This window comes from Nothobranchius furzeri, chromosome 2 (assembly GCF_043380555.1).
Source record: "Nothobranchius furzeri strain GRZ-AD chromosome 2, NfurGRZ-RIMD1, whole genome shotgun sequence".
In the NCBI taxonomy this organism is placed as follows: Eukaryota; Metazoa; Chordata; class Actinopteri; order Cyprinodontiformes; family Nothobranchiidae; genus Nothobranchius; species Nothobranchius furzeri.
In genome coordinates this window covers 59,939,820-59,955,798 of record NC_091742.1, presented here as the reverse complement: position 1 = coordinate 59,955,798, position 15,979 = coordinate 59,939,820, and the positions used below count along the sequence as shown (strand labels likewise).

The following is a 15,979-nucleotide window of genomic DNA, read 5'->3' as shown; positions in this document are numbered from 1 at the left end:
GTGGCTTTTGAGGACCAGGATTGAATAGCCCTTGTAGAGTGGTAAATATTGTTGCTTTAAGCTTAATATATTACCTCTACTTATGACCAATAAGCTGTAATACTCTATATAAATATAGAATATCAACCTGCTTGGTCTTTGGATGTTTAATCAGAAGAAAGGATTCTTTGCTTTTTCAGGGATCAAACACACTTCGTCTCAATTCAGTCAGAGTCATTCCATTCCATTTATTTGATAAAGCACATTTAAAAACAGCATGTGAGCTGACCAAAGTGCTGTACAGGGGTAAAAACATATAGGGTTAAACGAATAATATAAAAGAATAAAACAGCTAGAGCATAGCAAAAAGAACCAAACAAGGGAAGTCAATAAAATCAGTAAAAGAACTGTGTGAATAAAACCATCGATAAAATAGCTAGGCAGTAAAAGCAAGGGAATAAAAGTAAGTCTTTAAGTGAGACTTAAAAACCCCAATGGAGGAGGAGAGTCTGATATTCAGCGGGAGATCATTCCAGAGTTTCGGAGCGCAGACAGAAAAAGCTCGTTCACCACGGGTTTTGCAGCGCTGACGGGGAATCTGTAGTAGGTGTAGGTCACCTGAATGGAGAGTCCTGCCTGGCACATAAGGAGTGAGTAACTCGGATATGTAAGGTGGTGCTAAGCCATTCAGCGCCTTAAAAACAGACAATAAATTTTTAAAACGTATACGGTAGTGCACAGGAAGCCAGTGGTCTTGCTAAAATTGGAGTGATGTGCTGCCGACGGCCAGTATTGGTCAGAAATCTTGCTGTCGCATTTTGTATCAGCTGAAGGCGAGATAATGCGGCTTTTGAAATGCCAAACAGAATTGCATTGGAGTAGTCCAACCTTGAGGTGATGAAAGTGTGAATGGTTGTCTCGAGGTGGCACCGATTCAGAATGGGTTTTAGTTTGGAAAGATGCCTCAGCTGATAAAAACATGATTTAACCACGTGATTAACGTGAGGGTCCATTTTTAGAGCCACATCCATTTTAATTCCAAGATTAACAATTGTTTGACTAATTTTAAAAAGAAGAGCAGAAAAATCAGGAGCGGAAGAAGACGAGCCATTTGGAGTAAAAACAATAAACTCGGTCTGAAAATCATTCAGCAGCAGAAAATTTGCTGACAGCCAGTCTTTAACCTCACTCAGGCAATCAAGGAGCGGCTGGATGGAGGTAAAAGTCTTCAGTGGAACATATATCTGGCAGTCGTCCGCATAAAGATGAAAGTTAATGTTAAACTTCCTGAAGATTAGTCCCAGTGGAAGAATATAAAAGCTAAATAAAAAGGGGCCGAAGATAGACCCCTGTGGCATGCCCCAAGGAAGAGCAGCAGAGGGAGATGAACAGTCGTCCATTCTAACTCTAATAGACCTGTTGTCAAAGTAGGAGCAGAACCAGTCAAGCGCAGATCCCTTAATGCCGACCAAATTCTCAAGGCGGGACAGTAAAATGTCATGGTCAATGGTCAGGAATAAATAAAGACTAGACGTTCATAGATAGGATTTGATTTGGCTAAAGTAAGATAACCCTCCCTTTAAGGCAGACAAAGCACCACGACCTGCAGAAATATGAGTAGCTAATAAAAAAGCCACTCTACCCATCACTACAAATCCTTAAAGACAAAATGTTCAAAAATAGACACAGGATGATGCTTATCTTGTTCCTGCCATAGCCTGCATTGACCAAGTGAGTAACTGGAAACGTTGCTGACACAAAAACCCAGAAAATTCCATGTATGCAGGACATGTTAAACTCACGGGCAAAAACAAACAACACATTAAGATTAACTTGTACATACACACTAGTTTGATGTAAAGAATAGAAGAAATTAAAGCCAGGTTTAGAGTCAGCCATGCCAATCTACTACCTAATAAAGCCATTATCACGCACCTTATCGATACAAACACAATGATGTTCAAGGTCATTTTCAAGGACAACATATAGCCCACACAGGTAAAAGCAAAACTGTGTTTGCCATCATTGTCAGAATCTCTGTATGGCTTCACTGTGTGTGAGATTCAAGGAGAAAAACATCATCTTGCTTATATTGCTAATTCATTATTCACTAGAGGAAGGGACAGACAGGCAGATTTGTGTGCCAAGACTGCAGAGGTTGGGTGTGGACTGAAGATCCCCACTGGGATCAGGTATTAGTGGTGAGATAAAAAAAAATCTTAACACACAGATAAATGTTCAGGTGTTGTTGTATTTCAGTTGAACTTGAGATATGTGACCTGGAATGTGTAGCTGAGGCTGAGTGAAGGAGAAAGCATAGATGTAAATGCAGGTTTTAGGTACATGGATGCATGCTGTAGGTAGTAGTTTGGAGCATCACAGGCACACAATGAGCTTTCACAATGTGTACTGCACAGTCACAGTAGAATAAATCAACGCAAATACAATTACACCACATTTAGAATATATTCCAGTTGGGATATCTAGTTTTCCAGCATACAAACTGCCACTGCATAATCTTATGCGCAAAAATAAACACACATTTTCGATATATATAAATCATTTATGCACCGATATGAAAACTTGGGGAAAAGAAAACATTTAAACACTGAATGTAATTGGTAAACTGGGGTCAGACGCTTCCAAGACACATCTCGTGTTACCACAAGGTAGTCAAATGAAGGCGGTAAAAACTGCTGACACCTTGCGATTGGAGTTTGAATTGCACCACACAAATGTGATATTGTCATTTCCTCATGAGAAATACCCCCAAACCCTTTTTGGCTGCATTCATGAATTTTTCCGCCTCAGCTTCAATTTATTTATTTATTTATTTTTCCGACAGCTGCAGAAGGGACAAAGTAGCCAAAGTGCATCACCAGGCCCTGCTCCTCTCCCTGAAGCTTATCTCGGCTCTGGAAACCGCCTCCCCTGGAAGTAGGTCTCCTAGCTGCGGCTGATTTGATGATGCAATTGAGAATTTGACCTTCATGTCATAGATGACTGCTTTAACCCTCCACTAGTACCGGAGTGGACATTCTGACAAAATACTTCTTCATTGGGGACTGTGACAACAGATCGCTGTCACACCTAATACTGGACAGATCTGCTGTTCTTATACTTATAATTGGAATGAGACACATTCATGGGATATTGAAATGTATTTATTATTTGTACATTGATTAGCAAGTGACCCTATAAAGTGAAGAGCAAGATATTAATTGATATGTAGGACTGAACAAGGGAATGGCTGTGGAACAAACATTTGTATTGTGGGTGTGTGCTTACCTTTCCTGTGACCTCTGTCAGCAGGTGTGTGAGCAAAATAGTTCCTGAAGGCGTGTGCATCTTTTATAAGTTCCAGAGGGGTATACCAAGGGGAGGATTGAAATTGTGATTGGGTTATTTTAATATTGTAGGAAGTATTGATGTTAAGCGCTGCTTATTTATAGAGATGTATGTAGAGTGTAAATATTTTATGTTTTTAATGTTTGTATGTTTTTATTAGCTTGTCTATTTAGTGTTAAGGGTTTAGGTGATGCTTTATCCCAGTTAGTGAGATATATAAAAGCTGATGTTGTCACTGAGAAACAAGAAGATGTTGAAGTCTGTGCAGCAAAAATAAATAAAGAACCCATTTTCGTGTCCTCCGGTTTGTGATGCTCTGCTCTTAATGGATTTTTCCAAGGACTGGTCAGCCAAGCTAACAGGGATAAAACACCGCTGTAAAAGCCATAAGTCCTGTCTACAATGACACACGTACTGGCCAACACAGGATGTGTGTGTTAGGCGACTATTGCTTTGTTACAGATTTGGTGGCCCACTGGTTGGAGTAACTGCCTTGCATGTCGTTTAGCACCGGTCTCAGCATTAACATTTTTCTTTTCTTTTTGGCTACATGTATTGTTTTCAACTGTTTACTGGTAAACTGTTGAAAAATAAGAACTAATCTCTTATTTTGTTTACTTTCTTTGTTTATTTAACCAGTGTGAGTCCATGTGAGGTGAGCAGAGTAAATCACCTAAAATGCTGCCCCAAAATGACCACATTCAAAGATCTTTAGAGACACAAGAGATTTAGCAAAAAAGAATCAATGAAATTAAAATATGAACAATTAAATCTGCTTCGGTTGGCTAAATAGATAACTACTGACACCAGGAGTCGAACTGCCATCAGGACATGCCAGAAAGAGATGAAAGGCAGATACTAGGACTACCAAGGTCCACACAATTGTCCTGCCTAAAGCCCAGATCACACTGTGCAATTTGTGGCCGTCTAAGCCAGATCCCTTGTCAGGAGCATAATTGTTTTTTTTTTGGGGGGGGGGGGGGGGCAGCAGTAGCTCAACAGGTTGAGCGTGTTGTTCAGTAATTGGAAGGTTGAAGGTTCAATCCCGGCTCCGGATAGAGTTATGCTGTTGTGTCCTTGGGCAAGGCACTTAACCCACCTTGCCTGCTGGTGGTGGTCGGAGGAACCGGTGGTGCCTGTTTTCAGCAGCCTCGCCTCTGTCAGTGCGCCCCAGGGCAGCTGTGGCTACATCGTAGCTCATCACCATCAGTGTGTGGATGTGTGTGTGAATGGATGAATGATACACGGCAGTGTAAAGCGCTTTGGAGTCCTTACTCTGAGAGGCGCTATACAAGTGCGGGTCATTTATCATTTAAAAAAACCTGTGAACATGAGGGTGATTTGCAAATTTGTGGTCGTCCAGTCTGACCGGCTCTGCTTTTTGAGCCATCCCTCGACCCAAATCAGCCTCCAGAAGCCTATACGCATGCTTGAAAACCTACGATTCCTATCTCCAACTGACCAATGAAAACACACCTTTGGGACACTGCAGCAGAAAGACTCTGTCTCTCTGAACTTTGGTTTCAATTTATGTTTAAAATGCAGATTACAAACTACACATAAACTTCAGTATCATAACAAGAAATACTGCGATATTTCAGTTTGTTGATATTTTCTTACATCATACTTCACTAGGCAACAAGATGGAAGTGAACATGTAACTCTAGGGCTTGGAACGTCTCCATCTTCCACACGTCTTTGAGGGTAGGTCTGTGGCCATTCACACTCACTATTCGACACTCCTATGGAGAAACCTTACATATACGTGTACACACACAGGTGCTCACATGGTGCTCTCACAGGTATGGACTTGGTCATTTTCAACACAACACCTGTGTGGTGGCTGTGGTCGGCACTAAATGCACTATGAATTATTACTGTTTGTTTCTCAGCAAAAATAGCTATTTTTATATATCCTCATGTTGTTGGCACAGTGATATGTTAGTCTTGTTGTATTTTTGTGTGTCACCTTTTTTCTCTCTCTCTCTTCATGCAGGTCTAGAAGCAGATTCTTGCTCGTCATTTATTGTTTATTTTAGTTTATTTTCTGAATCCCCCTCCCCCACCTCTTCCTTCTCTTCCTTCTCTCTCTCACTCATTAGTGGCAGATTTTTTAAAAGAGATTTCTTGTGGAGCTCAGAATGGATTTAGACCACCACTTTGGCCCTTCAATATTTCATACCAAACTCAACTAACAAGACAACTCAACTTTTATTGATAAAACTGGTCAGAGCAGTCTGCTGCAGCTGATAAAGGTCGATATACTGTACTTATGCATCTGATTTCACACAGACTGTGAGTACCAACTGATTAAAAGTCAGGCTGTAAACTTCTCCAGAACTTCCATGATTGTAAATCTGTCCCACAGTGAGACAGGCTGGGATTCTCCAAAGCAACACTCATCACTCTTTTGGCGTGGGGGGATTTCATCACACCTGCACTTTAGAATAAATCTACTTGTGAGTGCGCTGACTTAAAATCACACCCTTTGCTACATTTTTTTAATTTAAACTGCAAACTGATGTCATGAATGAAAGTATAAACTACGGTTGGGTGAAATATATGTTTTTTTCAAGCAACGCTCATCAGTCCAATAAATGATGAAGTTTGCGTTTAGATGTTCTGTGGGCCTGACGTGCCCTGTGTGGAGCACTTCACCAATAAAACATTAAAATATAAACAACTAGCACAGCAAAACAACAACTTTACAGCTGTTTTATTGTTTGTTTGTAAAGTAGCAGCATTTTGACACACTTGTGGGTGGCTTTAATGTATAAATCTTTCAAAGTGAAGAAGACGAGCGAGAGCAGATGTCAAGAACTGCATCAAAAAGCCAGTCTTTTACAAAGAAGACAGGAGTTCTGTTTTAATGTTGATAGTGTAAAGACATGGGAGTGCCATGCGAGCAAAGGACGAGATAGAAAACTGGTGAAAGACACGGGTATGTGCACACAGAGAAGATAAAAATTATAATCCAGAGGATAAAATTACAATGAATAGAAAATAGCACACCAGGGAGAAAAATACAGGAATCAACAGCAGAGATTAAACTGTGCAGCGTTTTTATGTCATACTTCTTTTATGCGACTCTTTGCTTGAGGAACTTTTTGACTCAGCACCAGGTTTTTCAGTCTACCCTGCTGAGACTCAGGCTTCCCTTTGTTGCAGCAGACCGGCTTCACCTAATCTGAACTGAAAACAGAGGAACGCTCCATCCCTCTGCAACACTCTTCATTTGAATATATGAGTCTGTGACTTCTCTTATGAGTCTGTGACTTCTCTTATGAGTCTGTGACTTCTCTTCCCTTTTATACATTAATCCTCCTCCTTTTTACCCAATAAATGAAGGAAAATGACACATTTTAATCCCTTCTGAACTGCATTCAACTGTAAATTCACACAGTACATATATAAACCTATCTCTCCTGGCTTTGTGAAACACTTTTTCACATTAAATTCTTGTGAAACATCCCGCTGATGGTCTTATATCCCGATATTCAACGTGTTTGCTATCAACAGGGAAAATGAAAGAAGTTATCCTCGCCATTAGATGTTCTATAATATTTTATCAAACAGTCTTATGGTGTTTCTTAGTTCTGGCGAACAAAAAATTGACACATTGTTTTCTGTCGAAGCTGCAAAAGTCAGATTTTTACATATGCATTGTATCATACTGTATCGTATCCCTGTGCATCCATAAAATCTGATCACAGACCGATTGCCCTCAAAGTCATATTCAAACAAATTCACATTAAACAAGATTAAGACCCACTTAGCTGACCCGTACCAACACAACTACACACCAACAACTGCCTCCAAGCATCAAGCATAAAACGTTCTAATGAAGCAATCAATTCCCAGATCTGTGTTTGAGCAGAACCAACAGGGGCGTAAATCATTTAGTAGCAGCACCATCAGTTTACTGTGCAGCTCACAGATCACACGGTGAGTTTAGAAACGCTCAGTGTCTCCAAGGCTACAGAGGACCATGTGTTTATGTTTCTGTCAGACAGAAAAGTGACAAAAACTGAACTCTGACAGTGGAGTAATGACGAAGTGAGCTGGAGAGAAAGGGAGTGTTCGTCCAAAGAAATCAAAGGTTTGTTTTTTCTTTTAGTGATATTTGTCTCTCATTTGTCAACGTTTTTAACGTCCAGTTCCAGTTAAACTTTCAAAGAAAAGTGTTTTGTTTGTTAGTTATTGTGAATATTCATTTAACTAAAGCCACTTAATCAAAGCCTATTTTGAAACATAAACATTTACACCCAAACTCAATGGAGAAACAAGGATTTAGCAGAGATAGTTAGCAGAGTCCCACAAAGGAAGGGAAAGCTGACTATTGCGGAGTGTATTTCAGCACCATGGAGAGCTCCAGGAGAACGTTAGTAATAAATAGGGATGTCCCGATCCGATCACATGATTGGAAATCGGCCCCGATCACGTGGTTTCAGACTGATAGGGACTCGGGCTTTACTTCCCGATCCAAGCCCCGATCCGGACTTGGATACTGGGTTCAAATTACAGGAGAGCAACTTGGTTCTCCTTAAAGGTTGTCAGGCACAAAAAAGATCCAGTTTCTACCTATATCATATTATTTATATGGACTCAGATTAGCGGGGATTCTTTTGAGGAGAGAGCAGCAGGCAGACCGCTGATTATTCATCAACTCCAGCTGCGTTCTGCACACGGCCACAGTAACATTTTCTAAGTGGCATCACCAAAGAATATACAATTAACACACAGTCATTCGAGTCCGTTCATTATCTCTCTGGTAAGTTCTGTCTGTATTTGAGCATGACGTGTGGACGCACTCGCGCTGCAGCGCTCGTCACTGGCGCAGCCGGGCAGCGCGGCGCACACTCCACTTTTTTTGTGGTCAATAGATCAATTTGATCTGCTAGTTAAAAAGTTAGTTGTGAGGTGAAAAAGAAGGAAGCAGGCAGGAGTTTTTCAGGAGGACTGGGAGATGCAGGAAGATCAGAGACAGACGGGACAGGAAGATAGGAAAATAAAAACCAAGAAAACAAAACAAAGTTCTTAAAAATAAAATGTAGGTAGATTTATCCCACTACACGTTTGTACCTGTATAAAGCAATAATTTATCAGAATGTAGTATTTATGTAGTTGATACAATTCAGATCATCTTCAAAACTCCGTCCCATGCCCAGGGGCGTATCTAAGCATTTTGGGGGCCGAGGCAAAATAGACCCCTGCCAGGTATTTTAAGTTGAAGTACTATCTGTTTTATATTAGACTCTTTATATTTGCAATAAAGTCCAAAAGTGAAGAATTTATGTTATTTATTACTTGGTTGTTCAAGCTACCTCACAGAAGTGATCTGTTGTTAAAAATTAAAGTAAAAAGGTAATTAAATAAAAAATAAGGAACATTCTGGAACTGTTTCTTTCTTTTCTTTATTTTTTTAATGTATCGAAAGTATCGGATCGGGACTCGGTATCGGCAGATTCTCAAAATCAAATGACTCGGACTCGAGGGCAAAGAAACCTGATCGGGACATCCCTAGTAATAAAGATAAAAGGGTTTGTGAGTCACACTTACTGGGTTTTTAGCCGAGATTCTCCCAGTGACAGCACTCGTCTGGTACCAGGCAGAGGAAATGTAGTTCTGATGTGTTCAAAAGACAAGATTATATCACTTTTCATAATGATCTACTTTACATATGCAAATTCAACATGACAGAATTCACTAATCACTAACATTAGCTCAAAAACAGCAGATGTGATCCACCTTTAACTTCCATTATGATATGTAACCAAACATCAGCGGTGGTCCCTTTACACGACCTCACCTACATGTTTGGCTTTGACAGAAATTTTGATGAAGTTAGGATTAGTGTGTTTTTGTGTCCTAAAACATAATTTCTTGCTGGAATTGCTGCGTGCTGGCCCCAAACCCCACCACACGAATCACCACCATCAATCAGACAGGCAGACAGACCTTGTGAAGTCTGAGAGCAGACTTGTGACGATCAAGCGAGGCACGTGTGGAGAGTCAAAGTAAAAATGCCATGGCAGTATAACAAACTAGACCAGACATGTGGACACTCTCTTCTGTAGGGGCAGCACCACACAGAATGTTTTAATTCTGTGGTTGTTCTTTCAGGAAACAGATCTTAAAATGTTTGAGGTGAAACTAAAGTTGTGAGCTAATTAACTAAGTAGCAGCACCGTCAGTTTAATGTGCAGCTTTGTGACTCTGGTGGGTTTAGTCATAAAAACACTTTCAGGCTTACCTTGTTCTTTATGCAGGAGAGAATCCCATCTATAAAAGTAGACTTGATTTTGTGGATCTAGGGGGAAAAAGAACAATAGCTATTTTAAAATTAAGATCAGTTCTGAATGTTCTGTTACTGCATTTTAAAACCAGAACATCAAATAAAAAATCTAATCTTAAACTGAAAACTACCAAGGTCTTTGGCTCTCTACTACTGCTAACATATGGCGCGTTATGGGAGCCAAAATTAAGACTACTGCCCAGCAGCAGGAGGCTAGATAAATTCTGAAGCAAACTACCGATCTGATTAATGATAAGCTGGCGCCAGTAACTGAGAGGCTGGCGCTGCTTACTGAGAAATAGCACCTTTACCGGCGTTACTACTAGATACGCTAGGGACTAGCAGCCCTCGGCTGGTCATTGACTGGTTCACACACTCCCTCTGCTGTCTATTAGCATGGATAGGCTAGCGTTAGCCAGGACGGGCTGGTGTTAGCATTGGAGAGGCTAGCCATTAGCGTGCCTAGGCTGGCCACTAGCTGACTAGTGACTCTCTGAGACATGCTAATGGCTAGCCTCTCCGATGCTAATGCCAGCCTATCCATGCTTAAGGTCCGTCAAGGAGGTAGGAAATCCAGCTAGTGGCATGCCTAGGCACGCTAATGGCTAGCCTCGCCGATGCTAACGCCAGCCCGTCCAGGCTAACGCTAGCCTATCCATGCTAATAGACAGCAGAGGGAGTGTTTGAACCCGTCAATGACCAGCCGAGGGCTGCTAGTCCCTAGCGTATCTAGTAGTAACGCCGATAAAGGTGCTATTCCTCAGTAAGCAGCGCCAGCCTCTCAGTTACCAGCGCCAGCTTATCATTAATCAGATCGGTAGTTTGCTTTGGAATTTATATAGCCTCCTGCTGCTGGGCAGTAGTCTTAATTTTGACCCCCATTCCACGCCATACTAACACACTTCAAACAGTCTGTACAAACGAGAGATACACACTGGCATCAACATCTGTATCGGCTGACGTTAGTCATTTTTTAACAAAATCTTCTTATCGATATAAGATCGTTAAGGAATATAATATAATGACGATCCACCAAAGATCGTAGAACTGTCTATTTACATTCTGGAGGAGCAGCAGGTCTACTCCAAGCCCCTCCCGGATGACTGAGCTTCTCACCCTATCTCTAAGCGAGAGCCCAGCCCTGCTGCGGAGAACGATGAGAAGCGAAACGTATTAAAAAAAAACAGAGAAGTCCAGTTGCCTTCATTTGAACCCTTTTGGATTACCATGACCTGGATGATTGAGAACCTTCACCAGCATATTGTTATCCTCTTGTTAAACAAGCTTGTTAGCAGATTGTCAGGCTAGCATTAGCAGCTCAGGCTAGTGTTAGCATTAGTTCAAGCTAAAGTTTTTCTGTGGATAGCATTACCACAAATAACGTTTATTTATACTGATGTTGGAGTGTGTTGGGCTGTGAAGATGTAAGAAGGTGTGTCTAAGTTCATGACGTGTTAAACCAGCTTTTCTCAGGGTGAAACTGTTTTCAGTGGCCAGTACAACATTATTAATTTACACAAGAAGGCAAGTCGGTGACAGCAGATTCTTTCTTAAACAACAAAGCAAATGTGACTTTGATTGTCAGGGAACAAAACTGACCTGTCTGTACTCCAGAATGATCTTTGGCAGAGGGTGTAGCTCCTGAAGCTGCAGCAGCTGCAACAAAACAAACATTCACTGCTGCCCCGAAAAACTCACCAGAAATGTTTGTGAGAAGATGTGAGGGTAAAACTGGCTTGTCTCTGTGTGTGTGTGTGTGTGTGTGTGTGTGTGTGTGTGTGTGTGTGTGTGTGTGTGTGTGTGTGTGTGTGTGTGTGTGTGTGTGTGTATCATTCTTTGTCGTACAGCAGCTTCTGATGTTGACTGTTGTTTGTTGAGGGTCTTGGGCAGCTTCTTGTTCTCACAGCGCTCATGGAGGTGCAGCTTCTCGAAAAGAACCTTCAGACGGTGCATGATGAAAACACTAACATCGAGATATGTAAACCATAAAACAGTACAGCAACTACAACTACAGATCCATACTGTTCGTAGCTGAGTGCTGCTGGTCAACAGGAATATTTGTCCCGCTGCTCTGTGTGCCTCTTGCTCCAGCTGTTTCATTTTAGTCTGCCACACACAGAACCACAAAGCTGTTATTTTCACTTCTCCATGTGTAGGTTTGAACAAACCACAACTTCAGCTCTGATTGACCAAAATGGGTTTTTCTATTCCTGATACCAATGCTGATATGCACACGTCATGGTCAGCCGATTTTTGAGCCCATTTTCACGACCGATATCTAGATGGTTTCTACCTCGTTTTCATGCTAAAATAACACCAATAACAACAGCAGACGAACAACATTTATACTCCTGAACCAGTTTGGGAACTCTGAATTTAACCAACTTATTAAAATTAATTTTGGGCACTGCTCAAGACGGACTGACCAATTTGGCCATTTTTGAGCCAGAAGGCGAAGCTCTCGATTTACCGGTCGATCTACATTCCTACCCTCACCTATAGTCACGAGCTTTAGGTAGTGACCGAAAGAATGAGATCGTGGATACAAGCGACCAAAATGAGTTTTCTCTGCAGGGTGGCTAGGATCTCTGTTAGAGATAGGGTGAGAGGCTCGATCATTCGAGAGGGGCTCGGAGTAGACCCGCTGCTCCTCCACATCGAGAGGAGCCAGTTGAGCTGGATCAGTCTTCTGGTCAGGACGCCTCCTGGACGCCTCCCTGGTGAGGTTTTCCAGGCACGTTCAACTGGGAGGAGACCTAAAGGTAGACCCAGGACACGGTGGAGGGACTATGTCTCTCACCTTTTTCTTCTTGGAGGGTGCAGACGCTTTTTTCCTCCTCTCCTCCATATCTTATCCTCAAGGCCCTTTGTCTGTCTGTGTGCTGGATGCATGGCTGCTTCTGCATTTTTTCTGGAAACTGAAATTCACTAAAATGGATCTCGTCAGTTGATCACTCAACACGATTGATACATTTTTTTCAACGATGAGAACAGGAGAAGGGGCTCCCGGATGCCTCGCTGGGACAGACCCAGTTGGACACATCATGGACTCCTGGAAACAGTGGAACTTGATCTATTTATCTCAGCTGTCTGTGGAGGACAATGAAGACATGTGGATATTCGTGGTGTTGGTGTCAGGTTTCCTGCTCATTGGCCTTGGAGGCTACCTGGCTTACCGGAAAATTAACGAACTGTCGAGGAATATTGGCCTGATCCCGGAGCTCAGAGATGGCTTGCACCGCGCTGTAAATTCACAGACTCGCATAATTGTCGAGATGAGTCGTAAGCTTGGATCTTTGGCTGAGATTCATGCTTTGGCACAAAAGATGGATGCCATCAAGGATAGAGTGGACGAATCAGCACAGATTGGGATAGTTTAATGTCCATTATTGGGATTTTGAGAGGTTGAGGACACACAAACTGTAAGACAGAGAGGAAATTATCTCTGTCTGGCCCCAAAACAATTTCTAATCGGAATCTGGCGCCCTTGAGTCTGCAAGGCTCCAACGAAAACTCCCCCCTCAGAAGATATGTGGAATGTGCCGTCACTATGGCAACTCAACTCTGTCTCCTATCCCAGCCTGGACGGGACTGCGGGAAGGCCACTGAAACGTTCCAGGGTCACTGCAACCCTCCAACCCTCAATGCTCCTCCCCCTATCCACACTGAGGTGACATGCGCTGCTTATCGTGGCTGCAGGAACTGAAGTGGGGATAGTCCCAACCCACCACCCCACCTAGTGGACACTTATGTTGTGTTGTCTGAAGTCTGTTGCATATCTGTCTGAGGTGTTTTTTGCATAGCAAAGCTGCCCTCCCTGTGGAGGGTAACGCCGGGGACACACCGACCGCGGAAGCGCCGCGAAAATGGGACCGCCTTCATTCGGCGCCCTTGTTAAGCTATTCTATAGACCACATGGGCCGTCGAAGCGCCGTGAATCGCCTCGAGCCGGCGCTCCAGCCCGCGCCGTGCAGCGATCATTTCGGCGTTGGCTCTATTTTTTTCGCGAGCCGCGAGTGAATAGTGTCAATTCTGGCAGGAAGTCAAACCTAGACATAAGAGGCAGGCCGGTAAAGTTAACAAAATAAAGCATTTCAAAATAAAATTCCGCAATAGTCAAATGTGTTCGTAATCAGACACTGCAGAAAAACCACACGAACACACACACATTGAACTTGTGTGTGTGTGCGACCACGTGAAGGGGTGTGTGGTTTTGGGTGTCTTTTCACCGGAGCAAACAGGACAGAGAGGCAGAAAGTCTGAGGCAAGCAGTTAAGATGGAAGACTTTAAATGAATTATGGAAGTTGAGAAACACAAGGAGCTGTACGACCCCCGAAAAACATGATTATTTACGTACCCATTTCGGAGGAAACTGCTAGGATACAGCTGCAGAATTGGAGCGAGTTCCAAGAGATTCAAATGGCAGAAACAACTCATACCATAGGTTCAGACACACACACACACACACACACACACACACTCAAACGTAGAGGAAAAGAGCTGAGAAAAGGCAGAGAGGAAATGGAGGACACCAAGTGTTTAAAAGAAAAACTACAGCTGAGCCAAGGCGCGCCTTGACTGGGGCGTGTCTGATCTGAACTAAGGAGCGGCGAGCAGCGGCCGAATTTCGTGAGCGATTCGCTTCTCGGCGTTTCCGCGGCCGGTGTGTCCCCAGCGTAACTCTGAAGTGCCTTTTTTTCCCTCCACCTGAACCAATCCTCATGTAACCCTCTTATCTCTATTAAGGTAGCGCGACTCAGGATTGTGAATGACCACAGTCACCAAATCTTGTCATGTGTCTTGCCCATGTATGTCTGATCTCTGAATTGTGTGTACTGAAACTCTAATTTCTCTCTGGGATTAATAAAGTATCTTTGATTGATTGATTTACCTGGCCAGGGAACGCCTTGGGATTCCCCTGGAAGAACTGGCCTGTGTCTGGTCTGGGGAGAGGGAAGTCTGGGCCTCTCGACTTAGGCTGGTGCCCCTACGACCCGACCCCGGAAAAGTGGAAGAAAATGGCTGGATGGTAGCGGCCAATGTACCTCTTTTGTAAAGCTGATTTAAAGTCAGGCAGCCTGGTGCTGCTGCAGAAGTATAAATATATATTTTATGTTCCTGAAAAACATCAGCTCAATAAATGCTGTCAAGCATTTTTATCAACTGATGTTTCTTTTTATTCACCTGTTTTTTCATTACATGTCCAATCTGAGCTCAGCCTGGTGTTTACTGTGGTATTTTAATGTGTTATGTGTACAAGTGTGTGTGTGTGTGTGTGTGTGCGCCTGGGAATGGTTTGTGGATTGGGGTGAAACTGTCACAATTGTTTTAAATGTGGGAAAGGGAGGGAACGTGGGTTATATGGGCCATTTTAATCTGTTAAGCACTTTGTGTTGCTTCCTGTGCATAAAAGGTGCTTTATAAATAAAGCTTGATTTGATTTGATTTCAATTTAACCATTAATTATTAATAAATATAATACATTTTTGTTAAATGTTTGATTTAAACACTGAACAATTGGCTAAATTCAAAGTTCAAAAACTCATTCAGGATGAGAAATGTTGTGTATACTGTTACTAGTGACATTTTAGCATAAAAGATTGAAGTCCCATAGTTGTCACACACTAGTGTGGTGTGGTGAAAATTGTCCTCTGCATTTGACCCATCCCCGTTGGGGGCGATGACTGTCATGGTCTGCGTCCTGCGTCTCCCTCATGTGTCTCCTTGTGTTTTCCATCCCTCTTTAGGTTCTCCTTATGTGTCTCCTTGTTATCCTCATGTGTCCCCTTGTCTACAGCCCCCTCCAGGTTCTCCCTCCAGGTGTCCCCTCAGGTTTTGTGTCCCTCATTCCCCTGCCCACTCCAGGTTCTCCCCTTAAGCTTCCTGTGCCCTTTCTTGCCTCCAGCTCTCACCAGATTTCCCGCTCAAGTCACCGCGTCTCGTTATTGGCGCTATTTAAACTTCTGCCCAGCCCAGATGTGCTCACATGTGCACCCGTGAGCCGTGGTTCCGCTGGAACATGTCTGATCTGACAGATGCACTTTGAACTTCAGATCTTCAGCGCGCTGTCCATAGCCTGAATGGGAATCATTTCTTGATTTATTTAGTTACATCCACAATGTTCTGTGTGTGAGTTTTACAACGTCAGAACACCTGCATGAGACAGGGTGTTAATTACAATCTGCCAGAATGACTCGCCACCTTCAGATTTCTTCAACACCGTTAAAAATGATCAAATACAGAACATATCGGCGTGCGCAGACCAGAGTGCTGAAGTTCGACGCATTGTTATTATGAAGCTAGGGCACATGTGGAGGACACGCGCACGCGCAAAAATATACTTGTTTTCAATTACA

At 42.7% G+C, this 15,979-nt stretch overlaps 1 protein-coding gene across 3 annotated transcripts in view; it reads right to left on the bottom strand.

The window, feature by feature from the left end:
- Positions 1-15,979, bottom strand: part of poln (polymerase (DNA directed) nu) — a 109,095-nt gene that overhangs the window by 64,945 nt on the left and 28,171 nt on the right. For 2 of the 3 annotated variants that reach the window (XM_070547034.1, XM_070547035.1), the window contains exons 14-17: positions 11,468-11,728; positions 11,222-11,278; positions 9,581-9,637; positions 8,887-8,952 (exon numbers count right to left, since the gene is read on the bottom strand). In XM_070547034.1, the coding sequence (XP_070403135.1) occupies positions 8,887-8,952; positions 9,581-9,637; positions 11,222-11,278; positions 11,468-11,728 (441 nt within the window). The remainder of the gene's footprint in view (positions 1-8,886; positions 8,953-9,580; positions 9,638-11,221; positions 11,279-11,467; positions 11,729-15,979) is intronic. The other variant, XM_054747692.2, reaches the window with a different exon arrangement.